At 38.5% G+C, this 25,834-nt stretch overlaps 1 protein-coding gene and 1 long non-coding RNA gene across 5 annotated transcripts; both read right to left on the bottom strand.

The window, feature by feature from the left end:
* Nucleotides 1-3,433: 3,433 nt before the first annotated feature.
* LOC133035714 (uncharacterized) lies at nt 3,434-5,959 on the bottom strand. 2 transcript variants are annotated; one of them, XR_009686839.1, is made up of 2 exons: nt 5,274-5,959; nt 3,434-4,374 (listed from the first exon to the last, which is right to left on the bottom strand). It is a non-coding gene; the product is annotated as an uncharacterized LOC133035714 (long non-coding RNA). The 2 variants fall into 2 exon arrangements; XR_009686840.1 differs by having other exon boundaries at nt 3,434-4,371.
* A 1,619-nt stretch (nt 5,960-7,578) lies between these two features.
* LOC115709801 (thioredoxin-like protein AAED1, chloroplastic) lies at nt 7,579-14,751 on the bottom strand. Of its 3 annotated transcripts, none has more exons than XM_030638020.2 (9): nt 14,408-14,751; nt 14,152-14,296; nt 14,010-14,055; nt 13,376-13,435; nt 12,575-12,611; nt 9,062-9,141; nt 8,879-8,970; nt 8,199-8,259; nt 7,579-7,865 (listed from the first exon to the last, which is right to left on the bottom strand). In XM_030638020.2, exons 1-9 carry the CDS (start codon nt 14,598-14,600, stop codon nt 7,806-7,808), a joined length of 774 nt encoding a protein of 257 aa, XP_030493880.2. In that variant the 5' UTR covers nt 14,601-14,751; the 3' UTR covers nt 7,579-7,805. The 3 variants fall into 3 exon arrangements, with proteins under 3 accessions (XP_030493880.2, XP_030493881.2, XP_030493882.2); XM_030638022.2 differs by having other exon boundaries at nt 7,821-7,865; nt 9,054-9,141; nt 14,408-14,681; XM_030638021.2 differs by lacking the exon at nt 13,376-13,435 and having other exon boundaries at nt 14,408-14,679.
* Nucleotides 14,752-25,834: the final 11,083 nt, after the last annotated feature.

The raw sequence follows: 25,834 nt of genomic DNA, 5'->3' as shown, positions 1-25,834 counted from the left end.
ATTCAAATAATTTTTTCTTATTCTCTGTACATAAATTTGATGAGAAAACATTGGGTTGAGTTTTCTTTATGGCTAACCACATTGGGGAGAGAGAGATGAGAGAGAGAACTCGTGTGTGTAAATTAATAATATTAGTAAATAACACATAATTAAGTTTAGAGTTATTATATATATATGGGTGCATAGCTATTACTATCAATATGAATAAAATTAGAAAATTTTGAGTTTTTATGCTTAATTTTTCTATCTAATTAAAAAAATCCCTCATTTTTATATCATATGGGCTGAGATTGTTCCATCGGTAAAAAAAAAAATTAAAAAAAAATTAATAAGAAAAATAAGAAAAGAAAAAGTTGAGTTTGATCTAAATATTTTTGTATGAACATATTTTTGATATAGTGTAAAAAGAAATATTTTTTGATATTTTTTTTAATTAAGTAGTTAAATTAAGCATATAAATTCAAATTTGTGATTTCATTATTCGTTATTAGATCAAAATTCGATAATTTAATATTTTTAAAATTAATATTTATAATTAAATTTGTATATTAACCATTCATAGGTAATACCCATTCAATGGTCACATTTTTATTAGGGTAAATACCATTTTGGACCCTGTGTTTTGCAAAAGTTACAGATTGGACCCTGTATTTTGTTAAATGACAAAATGGACCCTGTATTTTCTAAAATAGTAAAAATAGGACCCTCAGCTTAATTTTTGACAACTTTTTTTTTAATACAACCAACTTGAAGACAATGCTTAATAAGAACAGATACAAAAAATGTAAACAGTTTTGTCATAGCACTTTTAGATCGGATTATAATTAAACTTTATTTTGACAAAAAATCAATTCAGGGTCCTATTTGTACTATTTTAAAAAATACAGGGTCTATTTTGTCATTTTCCAAAACACAGGGTCCAATTGGTAACTTTTGTAAAACAGAAGGTCCAAAATGGTATTTACCCTTTTTATTATAACCATATGGTTACATTTTTTTTTGACCTGTAATAGCAGGTTACTAATAGGTAGACATTCTTTTTTTAGAATTAATTAATTATAATTAACTATTTTCTGAAAATAATTAATTAAATATTTAACAAGACCTCTTTTGGCAATTAATATTTATATTTAAATTCTTACTTTAATTATTTTAATAATTAAGCCATTTAATTATAATATTTACAATAAAATTTATTTTTTTTACAAAAATTAAACTTCTTTTGACATAAATTAAAATTCTCTTCTTATAATAAATTTTTAAATAATTAATTATTTTTTTAATGATATTTAATTATTTTGTTACAATTAGATGTACTAAGTATGAGGCCTCAAGCTAATCAATCAATAACAAGTGCAGCCATTTTTTTTTTCTAAAAAATCCTTCAACTTATTTCAGTTTTTACTTTTTAAATATTTAAATAAAAAAATTAAATAATTAAGTGTAATAATTTAAAATTAAGATTACAAGTATAATAAAATTTAAATTATGAAATTATATGTGTATAATTTTAAATTATAAAAAGTTTTGCAATAAAAATTTTAAATAATTTAAGTGTAAAAAAATAAATTGTTAAAAGATCTTTATATAGTAATAAATTGCAAAAAATTAATTAATAATTATAATTAATTTAATTTTAAAATATAATTAATCTTAATTAAAGTTTTATAAGGAAATAAATGATTAGGTTACTTTCAGGTTACAAGTTATTTATTATTTATTTTTATTTAATTTCCAAATTAATCACAACCATTTAATAGTAATCCAATGGCTTAAAAATATAACCATGATGGTTACAATAAAAATGTAATCATTGAAACCTCTTCCATATATATATATGCTAGTAAACATCTCGCGCTTTGCGGCGGATATATAAAATATTTTAAATTATATATAAAAAATAAATTGTGTATTTTAATTAATAATAATTACTTAATAAAATTATATTAAAATTTTTAACTTTACTATTAAAAAATTTATGATATAAATACTTAAAATATTAAATTTGTTGCTGATAAATACCGAAATTCAAAAAATACTAACATAAATCTTCATTTATGGTTTAATTTTTATTCAGATGTGTGTGTTATAAGTTCTGGGTTCGAATTTTATTGTGTCTGTTTTTAATGTTTGAGTTTTAGTGTTTTACTGAGGTTCTAATGTTTGAGTTTGTGTTTATGAAATCTGTTTTTATTTATTTATTTTTATAGATTTTGAGAACTTGAAATTTGATGTTGTTTCTATTAATTATTAGGATTGAAAGTTTGATTTTTCATACAGGATTTAAAGTTTTTCTTTTCGTTTCATTAATTGAAAAATATTAGTAGAAAGTTTATGGAATTAGAATTTTAAATATATGAAAATAGAATTGAAAAATATCATTTGAATCGAGAATCAAAGTTTATTGTTAATCTCCTAACAAAAAAAATTTATTGTTAATCCATACAAATAATATGACGGGAAGAAGATGGAAAAATTAATTTTTATTTCTTTTAATATGTATATAATGTTTTTTTTTTGAATAATATGAATTTATTTTAATTAATTTTTGTTTTTTAAATTATTTTTTTAAAATAATTATTAGTTTGGCCAATACTATATTTACATATGGTATTTTATTGATTAACTAACACCACGTTACCACCTCATATTTCTCCTTTATATAAATAGATAGATATATAGATATATGAATATATAAATTATTATACCATGCATGTAAATGCGATCTTTATATATATATATATATATATATATATATCTATATATATATATATACTAGGTGAAATTTACGTGCCGAGCCACGTAAGTGTTAGTTTTATTTAAGATTTGATTTTTTTTATTTTTTTTAATTCTGTAACTAAAAGTATTTGATTAGTAATCTTTGTGTAATTAAAAGTATTTTATTTAATGGATGATTTATTTTATTAAAATAATCTTTGTGTCATTGTATCCGGTTAATAAAATATAGTTGTGTATATAAAATTATGATATATACATTGGTATTTATAATAAAAAGTATGTTAATAGTAATATTTATATAATCATCATAATGTAGTTATCCTTAATGTGAAAAAATAATTTATGATAAATCATAACAATGTATGACTTTAACATTTATGATTTGTTTCAAGAAAATTTAAAAGAACAATATATGTATTTTACAAAATTGAAAGCAAACATTATGTAACGAAAATTAAAGAAAAAGTGATATCTGAGAAATTTTTTTTTATTAAATAACGTCTTAATATAGAATAATATTAGAAAAATAAAACAATGCATAGTAAAACTTCATCCTAATCTTCCATCGGTTCAGCTATTTGAATGGTGAATTGATTGTAATATATTTTCTGCACATCTTTGAACATTACGGCATCTTAAAAAAATTCAATAACATACGTCTAAGTGAGAGCACATACCTAGAAAAAGATCAAGATAACATGAGAAACAATGATCAATTACAAATAAGAGTCATACAAACATAAATGGGTCCTATAAATATAAAATGCTACCTTAATGTAATTGAATGATTTGAATAATATCAACTGCCATCAGTCTTTGGCAAAGAGCGGGAACCCCATATAAATGTAGCAAAATTAAATGACATTACATGACTATGATAGAGTTACTTTCAAACCTTACAAATTAATTTTACATGACGTAAACATATTTGCATTTAAAACATCACAGAAAAAAAAAATAGGGGAGAAGATATTGAAAAAAAAAAAAGGAAAAAGAAAAGAAATCCTCTACGGAGGAAAATATGAAAGCAGTACAATTATTAACTAACTGAAGTTCTAGTTTGGAGCTTTACTTGGTTCATCATCACCATCTTCAATATCCCAGCTCAAGTCCACATCATCTTCTTAAGCCGCTTTCACAGCTCTGCTCTATTAGGCCTCCTAAGAAGAGTAATTTTCTTATCTTCAATAGTTTTAAGATCATCAATCTCATCCCAACCAAGATCTTCCTCCTCTGGCATTGAGGGCTGAGTTGAAACAACTGTAACATCATTATCTTTGTTCGATTCACCAAATTCAATCATCCCTTTCAAAGCTACTTTATCATCAGCTTTGGATACATCTAATTTTTTATTACTTGCTTCAGAATCAACAACATCTTCTTCCAAATGCACACTCTGTTTACTCTCCCTCACTACTCTTTCCCTCATTCACATTATAAGTTTTCTCAACATTCTTATTAGTATCAAAGGAACTTTCTATTCCATCAAGGAAGCATTTGAGGAGTCATTTTGCACTTCCTTTGCTACTACTACACCATCTTCACTACCCGATTCCCCATTTTTCTTGGCAATCTTTTTCAACACAACATCATCTTCTTAGTCATTGTCATCAACATCCCAACTCAATTCCTCTTCTTATGCCACAAATGTTAAATAAAAAATTATTTAGAATAGTGCTAAAATTAAATATAGTATTATTTAAAATGCTATTCTTGCAATTTCAAGAAGCAACTTCTTTATTAGGAGGCTCTCCTATAGATATTTAACCACTCTCAAACAGGGAGGGATAGCGGGTGGGTACAGAAAGACTAATCCAATCTTTTAATTTAATAAGAAGTATCACCAGTGTGATAGAATGTGATTTTGAATGATAAGACTTAGGATAGTTTGTTAATCTTGTGATGGAGTGTTACTACCCCAAAATTCTCTTTATTGATCGATGGTACTATGCATGAGTACTTTGCTTCAAAAGAGATCTCAGATAAGGAGATCCAATATCAAATAAGATCCCTTTACCCTAAAGGAACTAAAAAAATTGAGTATTTCATATTATTAAGGACGATAATCTCAAATTACCAAAAATCCCCATATTAGAATTAAAGTTTCAAGCTTCAGTGACATTTTTAAATAATCAAATCACACCAAATCAAGTTTAAGAAAATTTGAAGGAGAAATAAATGAATTTAAACAAAATATACAACTAATTACACTATCACTACTGTTATTCATCTATTGCCAATTGGTATATATTTCCAGCTCCTATATTCATATTTTCTTAATCATGAAGTTATAATTACTTGAGACTAAGCTTCGTAATCGGATTATGATAAGAAAAAAATGAATACTTGAGACTAAACTTGAAAGATAAGCCAAAAGGGTATCCAGAAAAACACAAAACATAAGCATTAATCGAAAACTGATTCTATAAGATATGCAATTAGATATAGGCACCCTAAAAGCAGAATACATAAATCCTGAAAGATATATTCCGGTGAAAACTAAATATCAAATATTGGAGAAAAAGAAGTGTTACCATGTCTGCTAGTGGAGGAGATGTCGCCGCCGCCACCGCCGAGTTGAGAAGTGGGAGGCTGAGGGAAACCTGAGCAACGAGGTGAAAGGGAAATCCCGCCAGTAGATTTCAATGACAGATTCAAATTTAGTCGCTATAGTTTGGATTAAACCGCCAAAGCTCCATACACCACCACCGACGACAGAACTGGAATGGTGGGAGTCGGGAATCAGATCTGGGTCTTCATATTCTTAATCGTTGGATGGTTTTTTGGGAGACCCGGATAAGGATTCGTATAAGTGCCTGAGTCACAGTTACAAGTGCACCTCTGAATCCACTCTAGGGGACCAATCGACTACGACGATTCAGTCTATCGATCATCATGGGCGGATTGAATTTGGGTTTGAATGAGTAAGGAAAGAAAGAAGGTCAATCATTAGGCAGAAAAACCAAAAGTGAATGGATCCAAACAAAATGAATCGAATCAGAAAACAAAAAGTGAATGGATCCTTGGGGTCTGAGTTTGGTGTTGGGAATTGAATCAGAGAGAAATTCATTGTCGTAGGCTGTGGTTGATAAATTCAAAGAGACGATTTTTCTAGGTGATGTTTGAATTGAGTGGGGGACATTAATTTTCGGCTTCGATTTGCAAATCGTTGCAATGTCATCTTTGGATTCTTTGATTTAGTCAAAGAAGGATTTTTTTGATAATTATAAGAAGAAGAAAAAAAAAGTTAACGGCGTTAGCTTCAAAACGTTAAAAAAATTAAAAACACCGTTAAACCAAGAATTGTCGTTAGATAGGCACTTTTAATATATAAAGATATATATATATATATATATATATTACACGTATTCTCTTACTCGATCCTTTTGAAAATAAATTATAAAAGGGAAATATTATTTACACTCCAAAATTTCTAAAGACATTCCATTTTAATAATTTTTATTTTATATAAAATTTATATCTTCAATTGTACTAAGTTTTTTTAACTTTTTTCTTCTAATTCATATTCTTAAAAAAATATACCTATCAAATAAAAATAAATTATATTTTAAATATTATAACAAAAAATTTATATGAAATTTTCTTAAAAAAATATATATATACATGAGTTAGAAAAAATTATGAAAATAAAATCAAAATAATTATTGAAATTAACATAAAATAATGTGAGGAAAAAATTTTAAAAAAATATTTAGAGTAAATTTTAAAAATTATTTAAGTTTATATTTTTTTAATAATATGGTGTATTTATTATTTTATGGGGTGCAAATAAAACTCCCCATTATAAAAATATAATAAGGGTATAATTAAAATAAATTAATAATTAGCAAAGCATCCTACTATTTACTTAATTAATTTTTATAATATTGAATGAGTTAGATATATTTGAATTTTTCAAGAAAGATTTTGTATATATATATATGAAATAGGAATGGACGATATTTTGATGTTTTTATTAATTAGTAATGCTAAACTTTAAAAAAATTTAGTAGATATTTTAATATTAGTAGATTAATTAATTGATTAATATTTATTAATTTAATAAAAAATTAAAAATATGAAAAAATTAAGGAGAAAATAAATTAAGCTATTTATTTTATTATATATAAATAAAAAGTGACCCATGAATTTCTCATAAATTATTTTATTTTTAATATAAATAAAAAGTTACCCATAAATTTCTCATAAACTAAGAATACTGTTATATAAGCACACTTTATATAGAATAGATATATATATTTATGTATATAGATTTTTCAACTTTTACCTTTTTTCTTGAGAAAATTATACTCTATACCCTTTTTATATTGTCCTCTTTTATTTTTACCCTTTTTTTTAAAGTCTTATCATTTTTACCTCTTTTTTTAAATATTATACCAATTTTACCCTTGTAACTTCAAGATACTCTCCATGTGACTCTCTTATATCAGGATATTTTAGGTACAATACATATAAAAAGAAGTATGTTTTAAATAAATATAAAATTAGAGGTAAATTTAATTAATTGATCAATAAAAGAGTCATTTTTCAACTTACCCCTTTTTCCTTTACATAACTTTTACTTAAGAGGAATGACACTATATATATTATTAGTGTCAATGAAGTATATCTATCTATTGGTCGATGGACTATATTGAAGTGCCATCAATTATATGTGCAGGTTAAAGTTTCCCTATTTTGTTGTTGTTGTTTTTCTTTCAATTAGTTTTTAAGAAAGAGGTTAAAGTTTCTCTTGAATGATGACCCAGCTTCTCTATTTTTTTTTTTTTTTCGTTATTTTCTCTTTTCATTCTAGAAACAGTTTCGAATGTAGCATTATTTCTTTCAATGAAGTAGATTTGAATTTCGTTGTACGTTTTAAAAACGACATATTACAAAATGTTTATTTATCTATACATAATAAATATATCAAATCCTATTGAATCAGTAATGCTTCAACTTTTTACTGGGATATGTCTGTAGCTCTTGAGTCTATATTTAGTATTGGCCAAACCAGGCAGAGCTAGACTTAGAGCTAAACAGAAGAAGAGAATTTTTTACTACTTTCATGAGCAACATGCTTTGAGAATGTCTTCAATATCAGGATCATCCCCAGCTTCTTTGTCCTAAAATGAATTAAATGGCTCTTATATCAATCAGAAAGTGCACAAACGAAGAACTTTAATTGCTTTTCTGGGGTAATAAAAACAAAGAATGGAAATGGGAATAGGATATAAAAAATGAAATAAAATTTACTAAATAAAAAATTTATATTCATTTTGTATTGAAATGATGTTTCTTCCTAGTTTTAGAAGTAATAGTTATTTCAACAAATTAGTGAAGAAATAATTGAATGTCATTCCAATATTTTTAACCAAAGTAACGAAATTTCAATTTCATTACCCCAATCCCCAATCAAAAATGCACCCTAATGATAATAAGAATAAAAAGTTACTAACCTTGTGAATGTACGAGATGTTAGTTTTGCCAGGACCTGCAACTATAATCCCGCCTTGTTGCCTGAGAAAATAACTTTTTTAAAATCTTTGTATTGAAAACAAAATCAAGATAGCATACAAACATTGAAAGACAAGTTTGATTTTCTCTGTCAAGGTCAATTCGTATTCCGAATTACTATTGCTTGTCATCGCAACAGAGCCAATCTTTGCAGTTTGGGAGCAGGCCCCCCTGATTTTTTTTTTCCTTAAACTATATAAAATATCACTATAGCCCGAATAAAAAGACAAACTCCCCAACTAAAATTACTAATAGTGTAAACAGTACTTTCTCAGTAGATTAGTGGTAAAGCTTAAAAGGGCATTAAACTTTGTTGCCTTAGACAAACGGCAATTTATTTCACATCTTCATACCGAAATCAAACAAGGAACTAAATCAAGTTAGGATATAATCAATGAAAGTGGTTCGAATTTCGCATATGACAAAGAATGTTTAAGTCAAGTTCATAAATTGCTAGGATGTCATAGCATTATGCAGTGAGCTTCATTGGCTAAACTAGTATTCAACATCCCTATAGTATTTCTTGGCAGAATTTTCTGACTTGATTAACGGTAAGAGTTAAAAGGGCATCAAATTTGACTTCTACATATTTGCTTCTTTATTAATAAAAAAAGGCACATACCAGCCACCTCTAGACACTGTGTCCTTTTGAAATGAAAGCTTCCAGTCTTGCCTGTATCCTTCCATGTAGAGTTGTATAATTTTAACACCTGCCTAGAGTTTTTTCAAAAGAAACTAAATCAGGAAACACCCATCTGGATTAAATTGTTGTTATATTAGTAGTTTAAGGCATATACTTTCTTACTCTTTGAGTGAATGTTGTTGTGACCCCAGAAACAAATCTCAATGCCTCATATGATGAGTGAATAGGATCTGCATAAACTTCTGAAATAGAATTGGAGATTTGTCATTAAATTGTGTTGTTGGTCCCTGAAGTATGGCCCCTATAACAATTTGATCCTCAAAGTTTCAATTTGAGTATTAAGGTCCTTACACTTAGTTTCTACCAATTAAGAGTCTGTTTGGTTGTGTTTTCAGTTTTCAAAATTGTGTTTCTAAAAGTGAGAAACATAATTCTGAAATAGGATCTGCATAAACTTCTCAAATAGGATTGGAGATTTGTCATTAAATTGTGTTGTTGGTCCCTGAAGTATGGCCCCTATAACAATTTGATCCTCAAAGTTTTAATTTGAGTATTAAGGTCCTTAAACTTAGTTTCTACCAATTAAGAGTCTGTTTGGTTGTGTTTTCAGTTTTCAGAATTGTGTTTATAAAAGTGAGAATAAAAAATAAATTTTTGTCATTTTAAAAATTTAATAGTGTTTGGCTCCTGTTTTTTAAAACTATTTTTTTTTTTTCTTAAAAACAACGTCAATATTCTACACCATACCATGATATGAACTCAGCTCACCTCGAACTCGACCCCAGACCTGGACCCGAACAAGAACTTGGACTCAGATTCGAGGTTCAAGGTCGGGTCGATCCCTAGGCCATGTTCGGGTCCACGCCCGGATCAGTCCCAAAGGCTAGGCCGTGTCCGGGGTCCGAAATCGGGGTCTAGGTCTTGGTCCAAGGTTCGGGTCCGAGTGAAAATGTAAAAAAGAATATGTTCTACAAAAAAATGAAAAATTGTTTTTGAAAATAGAAAATAATTTTTATGTGTCTGTTTTCTAGTTTTTGTAACTCAGTTTTCAGAAGTTGTTTTTAAAAAAATTGGCCAAATGCACCCTATTAGTTTTTAAAAACCGTTTCAGTTTTTAAATACTATTATCTATGCTTTAGAATGAAGAACACGTGACAAAAAATAGAAGGCAACAATTCAAATGATCACCGACTAAGTCTTCTTAATTGCAGAAGGTCACAGAGAGATTATGCTAGCTCGAGAAAGGTCTGACTTGAAAGAGGTACAAAGATTTGTTGCAAAGCAAATGACCATCAAAGACCCGAAAGCCTTATCATTGTTCCAGTTCCCGGAGAAGACTAATTTACCTATAAGTGCAGGCAGATGCCGGAGGGTCATGCGAAGAGTTTAAGACAAATGCCAATTGTGCAAGGAGAACCGGAATCCATATGCGAGGCGAGAGCCGAATGGCTTTATGACGGTTATTCTTGTCTGACACAAAATTAGATCTTGTTCCCTATGTCAAACCATGGTAGTGTGCGCACCATCCTCCGAATATTCTACTTTGTTCGACGACCCCTCTGAGCATTTTGTCCACCAAGTGCAAGCTTTTGCTCGACATGTGCCCTGCACCAACAATTGTCCCCACTGTACGAACGATTCGCCACACAAGAAAGAACCATCTTGGAGGCCCAATAGTTAGATATTTAATGTATTTCACCCATGTTATCCGAATTTCTACACACTATGTCGTGACATCCATCTAGGCGACACGTGTAACATATTTCATAACCAAAATGGATGATTCTACTCCTAGTGTTCACCGAAATTTTCGAAAACTAGATATTTATTTAGGAGCTAAAGAAATAATAATTTGCAAAAATTAAGAGAGGAAGATTTTTTACGTGGTTCAGGTGTTAATAAACCTTAGTCCACGAGTCAGTCTATTAACCTCTAAGGGCGATATTGATGTGTTTACAGTATTTTGCAGGAAACCCTAACTCTTTACCCTTAGTTTCCATTCGAAGAAGAAGAGGATCAAGGGAAATCTCAGCAGAGTTTTAGCTATGTGTTTTTGGCTTGACCCCTTTGCATGAGAATAAAAGGGTATTTATAGGCTAAGTGGTAGGTACAGACGGTTCCATGACCCACCTAAGATTTTTGCTTAAATCCCACTGTTGGGGTAAATTACATGCAATGTAGAACTGTCTGGATGATCCCATGGGTAACATTATGCCCGTGCGTGTAGCAGCTGGATAATGAGGACCACTTTGTACTACTTGGACACGTGTCACGCAAATGTTTAACCTTTAAAAGCAGGGGAGACATGTCACTCAAAGCTTGTTTCTTTAAAAACAAAAGTCCGTAGTGTCCGTCTAGTAAAAAGATGGTGGTGGTGCGAGCACTACCATGCTCGGATGTAGGGGAGAAGATCTGATTCTGTGAGGAAAAGCATAACCGTCACTTTGGTGACCTGGCGTGTGGAGAAGGTCGATATCCGCGATATCCAGTGAGGGTTGACATCCGCTTTAGGCCCCTCGAGTACCTGTTTGGAGGTAAATCAAACGAGCTTCCCTCTTAGACCCTTCTGGGTCTGGGAAATACGTTTCTCCTTCATTCTTTGGGAAGCAAAGGCAGGTTTGAGTAGGCTTCCACGTGTCCCTTCGTTCTGGAGGTTTCTTGGTTCGGGGAAGCCTTTCAGCGATAGCGCAGTATTAAAGGATTTCGATCAAAGAAGGATTAATTTGGTGTCCTTCTAAAATGCCACGTGTCATACCTCGTAGAAACGCGGATATCATTTACTCCCAAGCTCTCGGGACGTAACGCGGTCCAGGAGCTTGCAGTACTTCGTCGCTTATGCGTGACAAATCCTTGACAAGTGGTGATGGTTGGACTCACGGATGTGCCCCATAAGCTATCATCATGTATTGGGGAAATTAACCGTAGGGACCTTCGATATGGCACGCATTTGTCGTTTCTGATGCATCTGCTGGCGACACGCGCGTGTGGGAGGTGTGTCCCTTGGGATGAGTTGTAATGACGGTAGGACAATTGAGGTGAACTCTGCTTTAATGCGTACAAGACAAAAGACGTGCAATGATGAACATTAATCGTTTGGGTTGTGCATTAAATGCGGTCTATTCAAGTACTGATTTGTCGGATCAAAAGATGCTTTTCAGAAGAAGCAATTTGGACCGTTCATTTCAAACTGCTAGGATTGCCACTAGATTATAAATAGGCATCAAGAGCCCATTTCTCCCTTTTTTTCATCATCTTCAACCTTTGGAAGCCCTCTTGTGTTTTTCAAACCAGAACCCTTATTTCCCAATATTCTTGCCTCTCCGTCGCCTTCATCAGTGAATGTAAGAGGCTCTTGACTGTAATTAATACCAATAAATAGTGGATTCATATCACTATTCAGGGATACAAAAATATTCAGAGAGAAACACTTTAATACATAAATCCTATAGTCTAGTAGAACTATAAAATCTTGTAGATAGGCGAAGTAGACAGAACGGATTGAGTTTCACTATTGTTGTGTCATTGGCATAAACATAGATTATCCAGAAAGAATAACAATTATCATTCTTACAAATGTTATAGCAAACATTTTATTATGATCTTTTACATGCAAAGTTCAATAGCGCTTCATGCAACCAACATACAGAAGATTCAAAACTGATTGTAGAAACATACCTCCTTTGAAATTTGTTTGTTCAGAGAATGCTTTTGCCTACACCAAAAATCAGAAAAGCAGTAATGCTGCTGATTAAGAGTAGAAGAAACAGATACGGTTGTTATGGATTTATATCAACTCACAATTCTTTTTAGAGCTTAGTTAAAATTTCTACAACTTTAAATTGCAAACAACTGATCTGGCTATGAAAGTATCAGTCAAAAGATCTAATTTCATTGAGAACAACCTCATCAGACGAGGATGTTGCATTAAAAATCCTAATGTAGGGACATATGTATTAATGTATGATGCTATTGTAACGTTGATACAAAAAAAGTAATCATTACATAATTAGTATCATTGGGTATTAAGTGTTATTCTAAGTTGATGAGGAGCAAACTATAAATACCTAAAACTATATATAAATATTAGAGAATAAATTGGCAGTCCCTAAGAACCAAATACTTCTTTTTCTCCCCCATGAAGAGAGAAAATCATAGAGGAAAAGCTTGTGTTATTGCAAGATCAATACCTTCAAGACAATCTCCGTCAATAGATTCAGATATTGTTTCTGATTCTGTTCTTTAGAAACATGACTTAGGGTTTGATTTTCAAGCACTTGTAGTAACATGCTTAGGTTCTAAACTTGTATGTTGTATTTATGTTGATTATGCGTGTTACAAGAGTTTTTTGAAACTCTAACATGGGGACTACATTCACTATCCACATGCACAAAATCAAGCAGTCACTCATATGATCACACACTTTAGCAAATACATCTATGCATGCTTACAATACCTATATGCTGTTTTGGGTTATACCTGGTCAATGTTTCCAGGTCCTATCAGAATAAGTGCCACTCCATTTGCATCAAATATGTCCTGCCATTCATAAATAGATTGCAATACATGAGGTCTTACTATTCTATTCTCCACAATCTCAAAACGATGCTGAATTACACCAAAAAAGGCATTGTGCTTAGAGATTCAGAGTACATTTGCAACCAACACAGACATGTGGAATCCCATCCCCACATGCATGGGAATCAATGTTTTGTAATGACACAATAAAGTTTTAGTGCATAATTACAACACTTTGCTACTTAGTGAGTTTCTTGTGAGGATAAGTAGATAGTCCAAAAGAGAAGTGAGTGATCGGTTTAGCACAGTGTGTGATTCGGGAGAGAGATACACACTTTGGCAGTGTAGTTGGGAGTTCGGGTTGTGAGATTAAGAGTACTGTAATCCACTAACTTATCAGTAAAAATAATGGTCGTCCTCTAACGGAGATAAGCAAATTTTATTTGACGGACCAATGTTTAAATTCTTCCACTTTGCCGTTACTATTTTGAAACCGGGTTTTGGCAGCCAAAAGTTCAGATTAGGAACCCAACAAGGAATTAAACTCAACCTAGAGAAGAACAGGAATTAACCAATAATAAACCAACACAAGTACCTTCTTAGAGGCAAGATAATCAGCACGTTTGCGGCAGAAAACACATCTGAAAGAGTACAGAAAAAGTCACAAAACAACTTTATTTATAGCATTACAAATTAATAGAAAGAAAAGCTTTACATATTAGAAAGTTTTAGTTTACCCAAAATGACGAGCAAAAGCAATGACAGCTTTCCTATCTTTCCATAGATCAGAAATTGGGATTCCATTTCCATTTAAATCAAATACTTCGACTCTATCCAGCAAATTTGGCGTATCCTCTTCACTACCCACTGTAGATTCAATCCCTGAGAGAAACAGAGATAATATAATAGATAGATTGAACAAATGATAATCATTTTATTTTTCTGCAGATTTTCTAGCAAACCAAACAGATTATTCCAAAACAAAAAGCTTGCCTGGAGAGCCAGAAAGCGCAGAGGCTATGATATGGGTTTGGCGTGGTGGTGAGACCCGTAGCTTTTTGCAGTGGCTCGGAGTGGGAGAGAAGCTGAGGTTGAGAAGGGGAGATGGGTGTGAGAGAACACGTGTGAAGCTTTGATTGGTGGTTTTGAGGAGGGTATTGGAGAAGAGTGTGGTGGTGGCAGCCATAGCTTTGGTGGAAGTTGCAGAGAGTCTGTTAAGAGTTGGTTATTTGTGTGGGAAGCAAAAGTCACACGCGTCAATTGCGGCCAGCTCGGTATGTGATACGTGCCGTTTAACACACAGTATGTCGCATATGTGGGTTTCTTTAATGAGTAATGATATTTTGATACCGTAGACCATCTTAAATAAATATTTATTTAATATAATTCCTTAAAATTATTTATTAGATAAGTATTTATGTTAAGTTTTTGTGTAAATTGTAATTGTTATAAAATAATATAGAATAGATAAAAATAAAGAAGAAGAAGAGAGAAAGAGAAAGTGAATGAGAATTTCTATGTTCTTTATTTTAATGGAGTGAACTCCTATTTATACAAATATGAGAGTGAAATATTAAGAAACTAAGAAAAAGGGAAACTAAGAAAAAGAGGAATGTTGATTACAATTAATGGTAATAAATAAAAGATTTGGACATCCACATAATTATTAATATTTATAACCCTCCCCCTTTGATGTCCATAATAACTGTCTTATTATAAATCTTACTGAAAACTTGATCAAAAGAAAAAGAGTATAGTGTAAACTAACTCCTCCTCATTTAGGCATTTGTGGAGATATTCTAATCGATGAATTTCGATCTTGTCTGCCGTCTTCTCAAATGTTGATGTTGGTAATAACTTTGTGAATAAGTTTGCAAAATTGACACTTGATTGAATATATTGAACACCAATATGTATTTTCTTAAAGCGTATAAAGAAGAATTTAGTGAAATGTGTTCTAACTCTATCTCCTTCAATGTACCATCCTTTTAGTTGAGCGATGCAAGCAGTATTATCCATAGAGAATTGCTTGGGTTGATACTTCTTTATTGAGTGCAATCCATATGTTTCCTGAATATACTTTGTCAATGATCTCACTCCCACACATTCTCTACTTGCTTCATAAAATGCAAGTATGTTAACATGATTTATAGTTGTCTCTTTAAAAACCTTGTCAGAAAAACCCAGTGGGATAAAATCTGAGCTAAGGAAAAAAGAGTACAATATATTTCATATTCATAACTATTTGTAAGTTGCCTCGTTAAAAACTTTGTCAGGAAAACTCAGTGGGACAAAACCTGAACTAAGGGAAAAAGAGTGCAGCATGAATATGTATCCCCCTCACGCATAATGATCCATAATTATTTTGGTGATAATAGATCTCATAAGATTATTATTATCACTTTTAAAATATCACCATATACAATCTTTGATCATATATTTTCTATAACTCTTCCAGAGTATGTATGGACTTCTAAATTATAGATGAGGGGTTCGTGGAACATTAATCTTTATCCAACTGTTGACCGAGGTTTTCGGCAACTAATAAAATATGAATATAATAATGAGCTGTAAGAAAGCGAGATGAAGACTTTTTACGTGGTTGGGGCGTTAATGAGCCTTAGTCCACGAGCCACTGGTATTTATGGATGTCTTTAATACAGATCTTACACTTGGGAGAATGTTTCTCTCTTTAATACAAAGAATGTTCTTGGTGAGTTTTTTTTCTCTGTTTGCTCTTAAGCAGCCAAGATTCTCCGACCCCATTAAATGAGCTTTGAGGGGGTATTTATAGTGTTTTAGTGGGGCAATCCCTAGAATTGTACTTACACATGTGTCTGTAAGTATCCATAAAGTTGGGCATTTCCGATGAATATACCATGGGTGATGCATGGTCAAATCCCTAGGTGCTGTAGGGTTTTTATGGAGAATGTCCTTTTTGTCTTATGATTGACGTGACTCTTCGCAGAGTAGCCGTCGCTAGACTTAAACGATCATTACAGTAGCGCTGCTGTTTGGGGGATGTGCCGTCAGACTTTATTGCGTGTACAGTCCCAACACGCTTCCTCCCATGCAGCATTAAATGCGACTTGATGTCTCGGGAGAGACCTGACACATCCCGGAGTGCCTTAGGGCTATGCTCGCTTCCGGGAGTACCTTGTACTCCGGGTGCATCTTCCGGGACCCATGCGAATAACGCTTCCTGGTGTCATACAAAGACTTAGCAGTTCTTCTCAAGTAATTTGATCCACGTGTCCCTTCCTGACTGGTCCACGTATATTGGGCGATTTTAGGAGCAACATTTACCCCCCAAGCCTTGTTTACTTAGTAAAAATAAACCAAGGCTTGTCCAAGTGTCTCCAGTTGACTCCTCGTTTCCCCAGCTCGAGTCTCGAGCGCGTGGGGGGCACATTAAATGATGTTATTTAATGCGACAATACGTTTGTTCGTAGGAATGTTTCCAGCCGCCTCCTCGGTCTTATGATACGACGTGGGGCGCGTGAAGGTGTGTCTATTAATGGCATTAAATGCAGTGATTCACTTTTGCAGAGGTCGATTCGTTTCATGCCCCATGATTGATGCGGCGCATTGATGGTGTCAGGCAGATACTCAAACGTTTGCACCGCCTTAATGGCGGATTGATCTGGCCCGTTGATCTGTTGGGAATTCGAATCGTGCGTTTCCCCAACCGTACGATTGGTAGGTGAAGACGCCTGTTCCTCATGCACTTTTGCCTATAAAAGCCACCACCTTTCCCTCATTTCGGTTACTTTCCATTCCTTACCATTTTTGCTCGAATTTCTCAGAGAGAAAAATTCCTCAAAGTAGCACAAACCGTCTTAACACTTGAACATTTTCTGTAATCTTCCAGTGTTCGATTTCGCCAGTGCTTCTCAACTCTCGCTCAACCATACCCAGTACCCCCAGTTCAACAATCAACTGTAAGTTTTTCGCATCTTTAGACACTAGCACGCTTACATTTATTTTGTTTGTTTTCTGGGTTCGTACTCAGAGATTTCTGGAGTGTGAGTGTTTGAGCTCTTTGAGTTCTGCTCTTGCGTTTTACTGTATTAGTTGTAGGCGTACAGTTTTGTTTGAAGGAGGCCGTGTATCCTTCGTTTAGCATTTGCTTAGGGCATAGGAAGACTTTTCTTTTCCTTTTTGCAAAACCACTTTTACTGTGATTTTACTGCACCCGACACTTGTTCAGGGATTCTCTTTCGAGTTTCCCAGGTGACACGTGTCCGGAGGGGGCCTCTTTCCAGCGGTTAGGGGACCCCCACTCCCTTTTTTCTGGTTTTAGGGTTTGATACGGGGCCTAACTGCTGGGTTTTTTCTTTTCGTTTTTCTCAGAGCATAACATGTACGCACGGCTCGAAGTCCTCGAAGAAGAAGGGGAAGAGTATTGCCACCCTGGAGGAGGTTTCTCTGGGACCTGTTGCCCAGGAAGGGTACAAGTCCCGCGCCACTGGCTGGGAGGCGGCCGAGCTTCGATCGACCTTGACCTGCCCTCACCAGCTGGAGAACATCATTAACGTGGCTGGAATCAAACCCTCTACCTCAGGGACCTTCCACCGGCCTCCCCGTGACTCGGAGACACCCAACCTCAACTATGATGGCTTCGGGGCTTGGAGTCAGACCCATCTGATGGCCGGTGCAATGCTCCCGCTCCAGGACTATTTTGTTGATTTTCTTGTATTTGTCGGCCTTGCGCCATACCAACTTATTCCTCAAGCATACCGCCTGCTCTCAGGCTTATTTATTTTTTATGCCGCACGCGGCTGGGGGTCTCCCGGCCGGCGGAGATTTTATATTTTTACGAACTTGTATCCGTCCCCAAGAAAGGGGACAAACTTAAGGACGGTTTTTATGGGTTCGGATCCACCCCGCTAACGAAGGGGTGGTTCCGTATAATAGGCGAGACTCATGTTAAGGAGTACCGCCACCGATTTTTCTTCTCCTCCGGTTTAGGGCCGTGGACCATCCGGGCTGCTCACGGAGTGGGTGCGGATCCCACCTTACCGGCGGACGCTCACCACTCGGGCGTTCCTTCGAAGGGCCCAAGCCTTCGCCTCTTACGACCATGCCGATCTTGACGTCGGGGCTTGGTCACCACGGAGAATTGTAGAAAGGCCAAACTTATCCTTTCTCACCAATCCGTGGATGACTCCAACCTTTCCAAGGTTATACGCCCTAACGTGAGGACGCCGGTCGCGGAGAAGGCCTTCGGGATGAGCTTATTGCTACGGCGAGAGAAGAAGTACCAAGATTATCTCTACGGAAGGCCCGGGAGAAGGCGTATTCCGGTGCCGGGCGCCTGCGGGAGAGGGCTTCGCGTGGGGAGCCCGGTGGTGCGGAGGAGCCAAGCCATCGGCGGGAAGTCCGAGGCAAAATTTTTTGACAAGATTCTTCAAGAAGAGATTGGAGGTCCTTCCGCCGGGGGACCCCTTCGTCTTGAAGGTTCTTCCGAGAACCAGACTTCCCGGCCTCAGCCTTCAGTTCCCGAACCAAACTCGGGCGCTCCCGGTGCTAGCACTTCAGTGCCGGTGGTAAGTCTCCTTTGATAATTCAATATGTCCCTTCGTTGATGAATATACCGGTCGTAGGCCCATAGGGTTCGACGAGCGTCTCCGTAGGTTTAAGATGCCGTCGACCGGTGGGGGGATCATTTGAAGGAGTTTTATTTTACAAACTTAGGAGATTACCTAGGTCGGTCCCGGATGGGCCCCGGCCCTCCGGAACCTATTCCCTTAGGTCCGTCGGCTTACATAGCGTCCAGCTGGTTTCGGCCCTCGGACAGTTATCTTGGAGACGATGCTGCCAGCATTAAAGTTCGGGACTTTGCTAGGGCCGAACTAGGGAGTCCGGGTAGGAGTAGTTTATTTACTGCGCCTTTTTGTAAGTAGTTTCTCACGGACTTTTAACACTTGCTTGCTTTATTGGAACAGGTACCTCCATGGATGCCATCCTGGAACGGCTGGCTGGGGTCCATACTCCGGTGGCTCCTCCGGCTTTCACCCCCTCTCCCCCGGCCCCTTCCTTGAAGGTTTCCTCCGGCGCTCCTCCCGAAACCATCGACTTGGTGGATGACGAGGAGGTGCTTCCGGGAGAAGGCCAGGGGAAAGGGTGGGACTTCTCGAAGGAAGCCGCCGAGGGTGCTGGAGACCCTCAAGCCCTTCCAGTGGTAGCAGAGGAGGACGAGGAGGAGTCTGAAGTGGCTCTGATCCGCAAGCGTAAGGGCAAGATGATTGCCCAAGACGAGCCGAAGAGGCCTCGGAGGGCCGACACTCCCGCTCATGGCCTGGACGGCGGGGTGTCTCCGATGGAGGAAAATCCTGCTCCTCCTCGCATTGAGCTTACCCCGATTCCGGGGGATGAGGCAAGGCAGGAGCTTCGCATAGCCAAACACAACTACGCTATGGACGAGTACTCCCGGGGATATGCCGATGTGGAGGCACTTAGGAGGATTCTGCGAGCGGAGGTTGAGGCGAGCATTAACCATCCGGACTATCATGATCCGTGGAACCTCAACCTGGATCCTTTGGCAGACTGGTTCCGTCCCCTCCTAGGGCCCACTCTGGCTCCTTTTGCCGCGGAAATGACCGGTGAGTTCGCCTCTCAGCTTACGCGCTGTGCGCCCAAGCGGTTTGCCACTTGCGCTTCCCTGAACTCCATCTTCCAAGTCCAGGACCTCAGCCATTCCCTCACAGTGGTAAGTACTTCGCAACTTTTTGCGTTTCCTTTTTGGTGTTTGTATTTTGTTTTCTTCCTTTGAGAAATTTTTCCTTACATCCCGTTATGGTTCAGCTTGCAGCTGAGGCTGGTCGCCTCTCCAAGAACATCATAAGCCATGGCTTCGCTCTGTCCGATTTTGGGGACATGAACGACGTCAAGAAGGTCCTCCAAGACCTTACTGCGGAGAGGCAGATCTACCAGGAGGCCGCCGAGCGCCAGGAAGCAGCGACCAAGGCTAAGGAAGAGAGGGCCAAGGCCAGGGAGGAGGAGGCCATCCGGAGGGAGGCTCAGGCGGAGGACATGATCCAGGCCGAGGCCCAGCGGAGAGGCAGGATGGAGGCCCATCATCAGGAGGAGCTAAGGGCTCAAACCGAGGCTGCCGAGAAGGCTAGGCGGGACCTTCGGGAGGCCAGGGAGGCTTTGGACGAAATGGCCGCCAAGGTGAGGTCTCTAGAGGAGACTCACCAGTCGGATATTGAATCCAAGGCCGCTCTGGCTGCGGAGTTGAAGGAGCTTCGGGACTATAAAGATCAGTCTATTAGGAAGGCCAAGAGGGCCGAGCTCCTTTCTCCCGTCTCCTGTGCCCGGTGCCCGAAGCGCTTTGATGATGGTGTCTACATGGCTTGGGCCACCAACGATCAGAGTATCAAGCTTTCTTTCTATCCCAAACCCGAGGACATGATTGCCAAATTTCGGGAGAAGAAGAAGAGACTTGATGCCGAGCTTGAGGCGCGGATCGGACCTCGTCTTCCGCCGCGGGCTGACTGAGCTGCCCTATTATTGACCCAGATTGTACCCGTTCTTCTCATAACTCTTTTTTTTCTTTGTACATACTTGCTGCTGCCTTAGAACAGTTTACTTACAGGCGGCAGCCTTTATTTAAAGGGGAGACAATTTAAGGCCTGTCCCCGGGCCATTTATATGTGTATGACCTAACCTTCGGGTTAGGATATTTTATTATATATTTTTTTTTTATTTATATATATGTGCGATCTTTTTTCCACACTTTATATATTTCAACCTGTCCTTTGGCTCAGGATTTCATGCTTACGCCTTTTATTTTTTGCGCATGTTTTTGACCTGCCCTTTGGGTCAGGATATTTTACTTAGCTTAACCTGCCCTTTGGGTCAGGATGTTTTACTTAGCTTGACCTGCCCTTTGGGTCAGGATATTTTACTTAGCTTGTTTTTGTTTGTCCGTGCGGTATACCCTAGTACCCCCCTGAGTGGCATAGAAACTTTGTTTTTAAGGCACTCAGTTTTATTTAATATAGAGGAGGCATACATTTGGACGGTACAAACCCTTTGAACAAAAGCTAAGTTTAATTCGCTACTGGTAGTATTTTCTGAGGTGATCGGCATTCCAGGCTCTTGGGACAGTAGTTCCGTCCATTCTTTTCAGTTTGTAAGTGCCAGAGCCGATCTCGTCCTCGATTTCATATGGTCCTTCCCAATTTGGTCCAAGTACCCCCACTCCGGGTTCTTGGGTGGCTGGGAAGACCCTTCTTAGGACCATGTCACCGATAGCGAATTTTCTGTTTTTAACCTTGGAGTTAAAATACTTGGTCACCTTCTTTTGATAAGCGGCCATCCGTATTTGGGACTCATCCCGGAGTTCTTCGACTTGATCCAGAGCTTCTTGGAGCAGGGCCTGATTGGTGGCCGGATCATAAGTCGTTCTCCTGTGGGATGGGAATAATGTTTCCACCGGACCATTGCTTCACAACCGTATGCCATTGAGAACGGCGAGTGACCGGTTGTGGTTACGGGGTCGTCCGTAGGCCCACAATACCCTTGGCAATTCTTCGGGCAGTTATTTTTACAAGCCGGCGGCTTCTTTTTCAAGGTGACCTTTAGGATTTTATTGATCGCCTCCGCCCGGCCGTTTGTTTGAGGCCGGCTACCGCGGAGAAGCTTTTCACTACTCCGTGTCGGTTGCAGAAGTCAGTAAATTCCTCGCAATCAAATTGCTTTCCATTGTCTGAGACTATTTTGTGAGGTAAGCCGTATCGACACACTATGTTTTTGACAACAAAGTCCAACGCCTTCTTAGCGGTTATTGTCTTCATAGGCTCGGCCTACTGTCCATTTGGTGAAGTAGTCTACTGCTACTATTGCATACTTTACTCCTCCTTTTCCCGTAGGTAGAGACCCGATGAGATCTATGCCCCAGACCGCGAAGGGCCAGGGGCTTGTCATCAGCGTGATCTCATTTGGAGGAGCTCTCGGTATGTTCGCGTACCTTTGGCACGAGTCACACTTTTGGACATAGTCTACACAATCTTTTTTCATTGTTGGCCAGAAGTATCCCTGCCTCAATATTTTCTTTGAGAGGCTGGGTCCTCCCGTATGATCTCCACAGAACCCTTCGTGGACCTCCAGCATGATTTGTCTAGCTTCAGGGTCCGATACACACCTTAAATAAGGCATGCTGAGTCCTCTCCGGTAGAGAATTTGGTCCATCATTACATAACGATGAGCCTGATACTGAATCTTTCGAGACAGTGCCCTCTCTTGGGGCAACTCACCTGTGGTTATGTATTTTATGATGGGGACCATCCAGCTGGGTTCTTGCCCAACCGTTTGTGTGGTCTCTTTTATTTTGATGCTTGGCTCTGCCAAGCGTTCCACGGGTACTACCCCCAGCTCTTCGATCTCACTATCTGAGGCTAACTTAGCCAGACAGTCCACATGAGCGTTCTTTTCTCGGGGGATCCTTTCTATTTTATAGTCCGTGAACTCGTGGAGCAGTTCTCGGACTATTGTTACATATGCGGCCATCCTTTCGCCGCGGGTTTGGTATTCTCCGGATACTTGGTTTACGACCAGCTGGGAATCACTGTAGATTTCCACCCTCTTGGCTCCTACAGCTTTAGCCAGTTTTAGTCCTGCTATCAGGGCCTCATACTCGGCTTCATTATTCGAAGCTGTGAAGTTGAATCGGAGTGCTGCCTGGAGCCGCAACCCAGTGGGTGATATCATAGCCACTCCGGCTCCCGAACCGTTTTCGTTCGAAGCTCCATCCACGAATACTCTCCAAGTGGGAATGGGTGGCTCCGGAGTATTGTCATTGCCTGGGCTTCATTACATTCGGTGATGAAGTCTGCCAAGGCTTGGCCTTTTACAGAAATCCGGGGCACGTAATGTAAGTCAAACTGACTCAGTTCCATTGCCCATTTGAGGAGTCTTCCGAGGCTTCGTGTTTACGGAGGACTTGCCGGAGTGGATGATTGGTCAAAACTCTGATTGGATGGGCTTGGAAGTATGGTCTCAACTTCCGTGATGCCATCAGGAGGCAGAATACTAGCTTTTCGATGACCGGGTACCTTGTCTCGGCCCCTATCATGCGTTTACTAACATAGTACACGGGATGCTGGATCTTTTCTTCCTCCCGGACCAATGCAGCACTGACCGCATGTTCGGAGACCGCCAAGTAAAGGAACAAGTCTTCTCCAAGGACGGGCTTTGATAGGATAGGAGGTTTGGCCATATGGTCTTTTAACCTTTTGAATGCCTCCTCGCATTCGTCCGTCCATTCGAACTTTTGGCATTTCTTCAGAATGTTGAAGAAGGGTATGCACTTGTCCGTGGATCGTGAGATAAAACGGCTCAACGCGGCCACCTTTCCGGTCAAACTTTGCACGTCCTTATGTTTCCTGGGGGATGGCATGTCCAAGAGAGCTTGAATTTTCTCCGGGTTCGCCTCAATCCCTCTCTGGCTGACTATGAAGCCCAGGAATTTTCCCGACTTGACTCCGAAGGTACACTTCTTCGGATTGAGCTTCATGCCGTATCTCCGGACGACTTCGAAACATTCTTCTAAGTCGTCTGCATGGCTATTGCATGCTTTGGATTTGACGAGCATGTCGTCTACATATACTTCCATGTTTCGTCCCAGGAGGCTTTTAAACATCCGGTTAACCATTCTTTGATAGGTTGCTCCGGCGTTTTTCAGTCCGAAAGGCATGACTAGGTAACAGTATACCCCCTTATCGGTCCCCGAAGCTAGTGCACTCCCGGTCCGTCGTATGCATCTTTATTTGATTGTACCGGCATAGGCATCCATGAAAGATAGCGAGTTTAAATCCGGAGGTGGCGTCCACCATCCGGTCAATCTGGGCGGCGGAAAGCGGTCCTTTGGGCGAGCTTTGTTTAGATCTGTGAAATCTATGCAAACCCGCCAAGTTCCGTTCGGCTTGGGCACCAGGACCGGATTGGCCAGCCATTCCGGATAGTATACGTCGCGGATCATGCTGTTGGACAAAAGTTTATCCACCTCTTTCTCTAAGGCCTCGGCTTTCGCCGAGTCGAGCGGACGTCTCTTTTGTTGTATAGGAGGCATGTCCGGGTTGACGTTGAGGACATGGGTGATGACATGAGGGCCGATGCGGTCATGTCCTCTTGGCGCCATGCAAAAACATCAATGGCGCCCTTCAGTGTTTTTATTATTTTATCCTTTTCCTCCGGATCTAGGCCTCTCCCTATCCGGAGTACTTTGGTGGAGTCGTCGTCGCACACTGGTATCTCTTCGACGTCCTCCATTGGTTCTACGACCCTTTCGGATCCTATACGAGGATCCAACTCGTCTTCTTCAGCCTTCTCTGCTTCAGGGGGCCCCCGGACCATGAGCACTGGCAAGTGGGTGGCAACGTTGTAACATTGCCTGGCCTCTCCTTGGTTTCCTCTCACCGTTCCGACTCCGGCTTCCTGGGTAGGAAATTTTAGGCATAGGTGTCGGATAGAAGTTATTGCACCAAAGTCGACGAGGGCCGGTCGGCCTAAGATTGCGTTGTAGCCGTTGGACGATCTACCACCACGAAGGTGCAATACTTAAACGTGCTCGTGGAGTGTCGGGCACGGGGTGGGGAGCCTGACTTTTCCCATCGGGATTAGAGTTGCCCCGTTAAACCCTGTGAGCTGCGATCCGCTAGGAGAGAGGTCCCGGTCGGTCAACCCTATCGCAGTGAAGGCCTCTTTGAAGAGCAAGTTCACGGAGCTTCCATTATCAATCAGGACCCTGGCCACCACTTTATTTGCAATGGGGGTCTCTATGACCAGCGGGTCGTGATGAGGAAAACGCACCGTCTTGGCGTCTTCTTCCGTGAACGTTATGGGTTGGTCCATTAGCCGAGGCCTTTGAGCTGGGAGTTGAGTGACCTCCCACACTTCACTGTGCCTTGCGGCCTCGGCATATCTCTTTCGCTCCTTTCGAGTGTTTCCTCCGATATGGGGACCTCCGGAGATCATGGCTACCCGTCCGTTAGGCCGAGGCGGTAGTCCGGGTATATGCTGGGTGTCACCTGCGGGAGCAGCTGGAGGCAATACTCCCCGCCGTACCCCCGGTGTTCCCGAAGGCATGCCCCCGGCTACCTGCCCCGGGTTAAGGTGGGGTAACCTATTCTTGATCCACTCATAGAGGTGGCCCAACCGGATCAGATTCTCAATCTCATCTTTGAGATTTTTACACTCGTTGGTGCTGTGGCCAATGTCGTTATGATATTCGCACCTCTTGCTCGGATCTCTCCGGGAGCTGTCCCTGTACAATGGCTGGGGTCTCCGGTAATGCGTATTCTGCCTTGTGGCAAAATAGACACGTTCCTGAGAGTCCGTGAGCTCTGTCTTGGGTGTATTGGGGTGTGTACCCCTTCTTTTGGCGCTTCTCTCCGTTCGGGTGCTGCCCTTGGA

This window comes from Cannabis sativa, chromosome 3, assembly GCF_029168945.1.
Source record: "Cannabis sativa cultivar Pink pepper isolate KNU-18-1 chromosome 3, ASM2916894v1, whole genome shotgun sequence".
NCBI classification, from domain to species: Eukaryota; Viridiplantae; Streptophyta; class Magnoliopsida; order Rosales; family Cannabaceae; genus Cannabis; species Cannabis sativa.
This window is presented reverse-complemented; position numbering and strand designations above follow the sequence as displayed.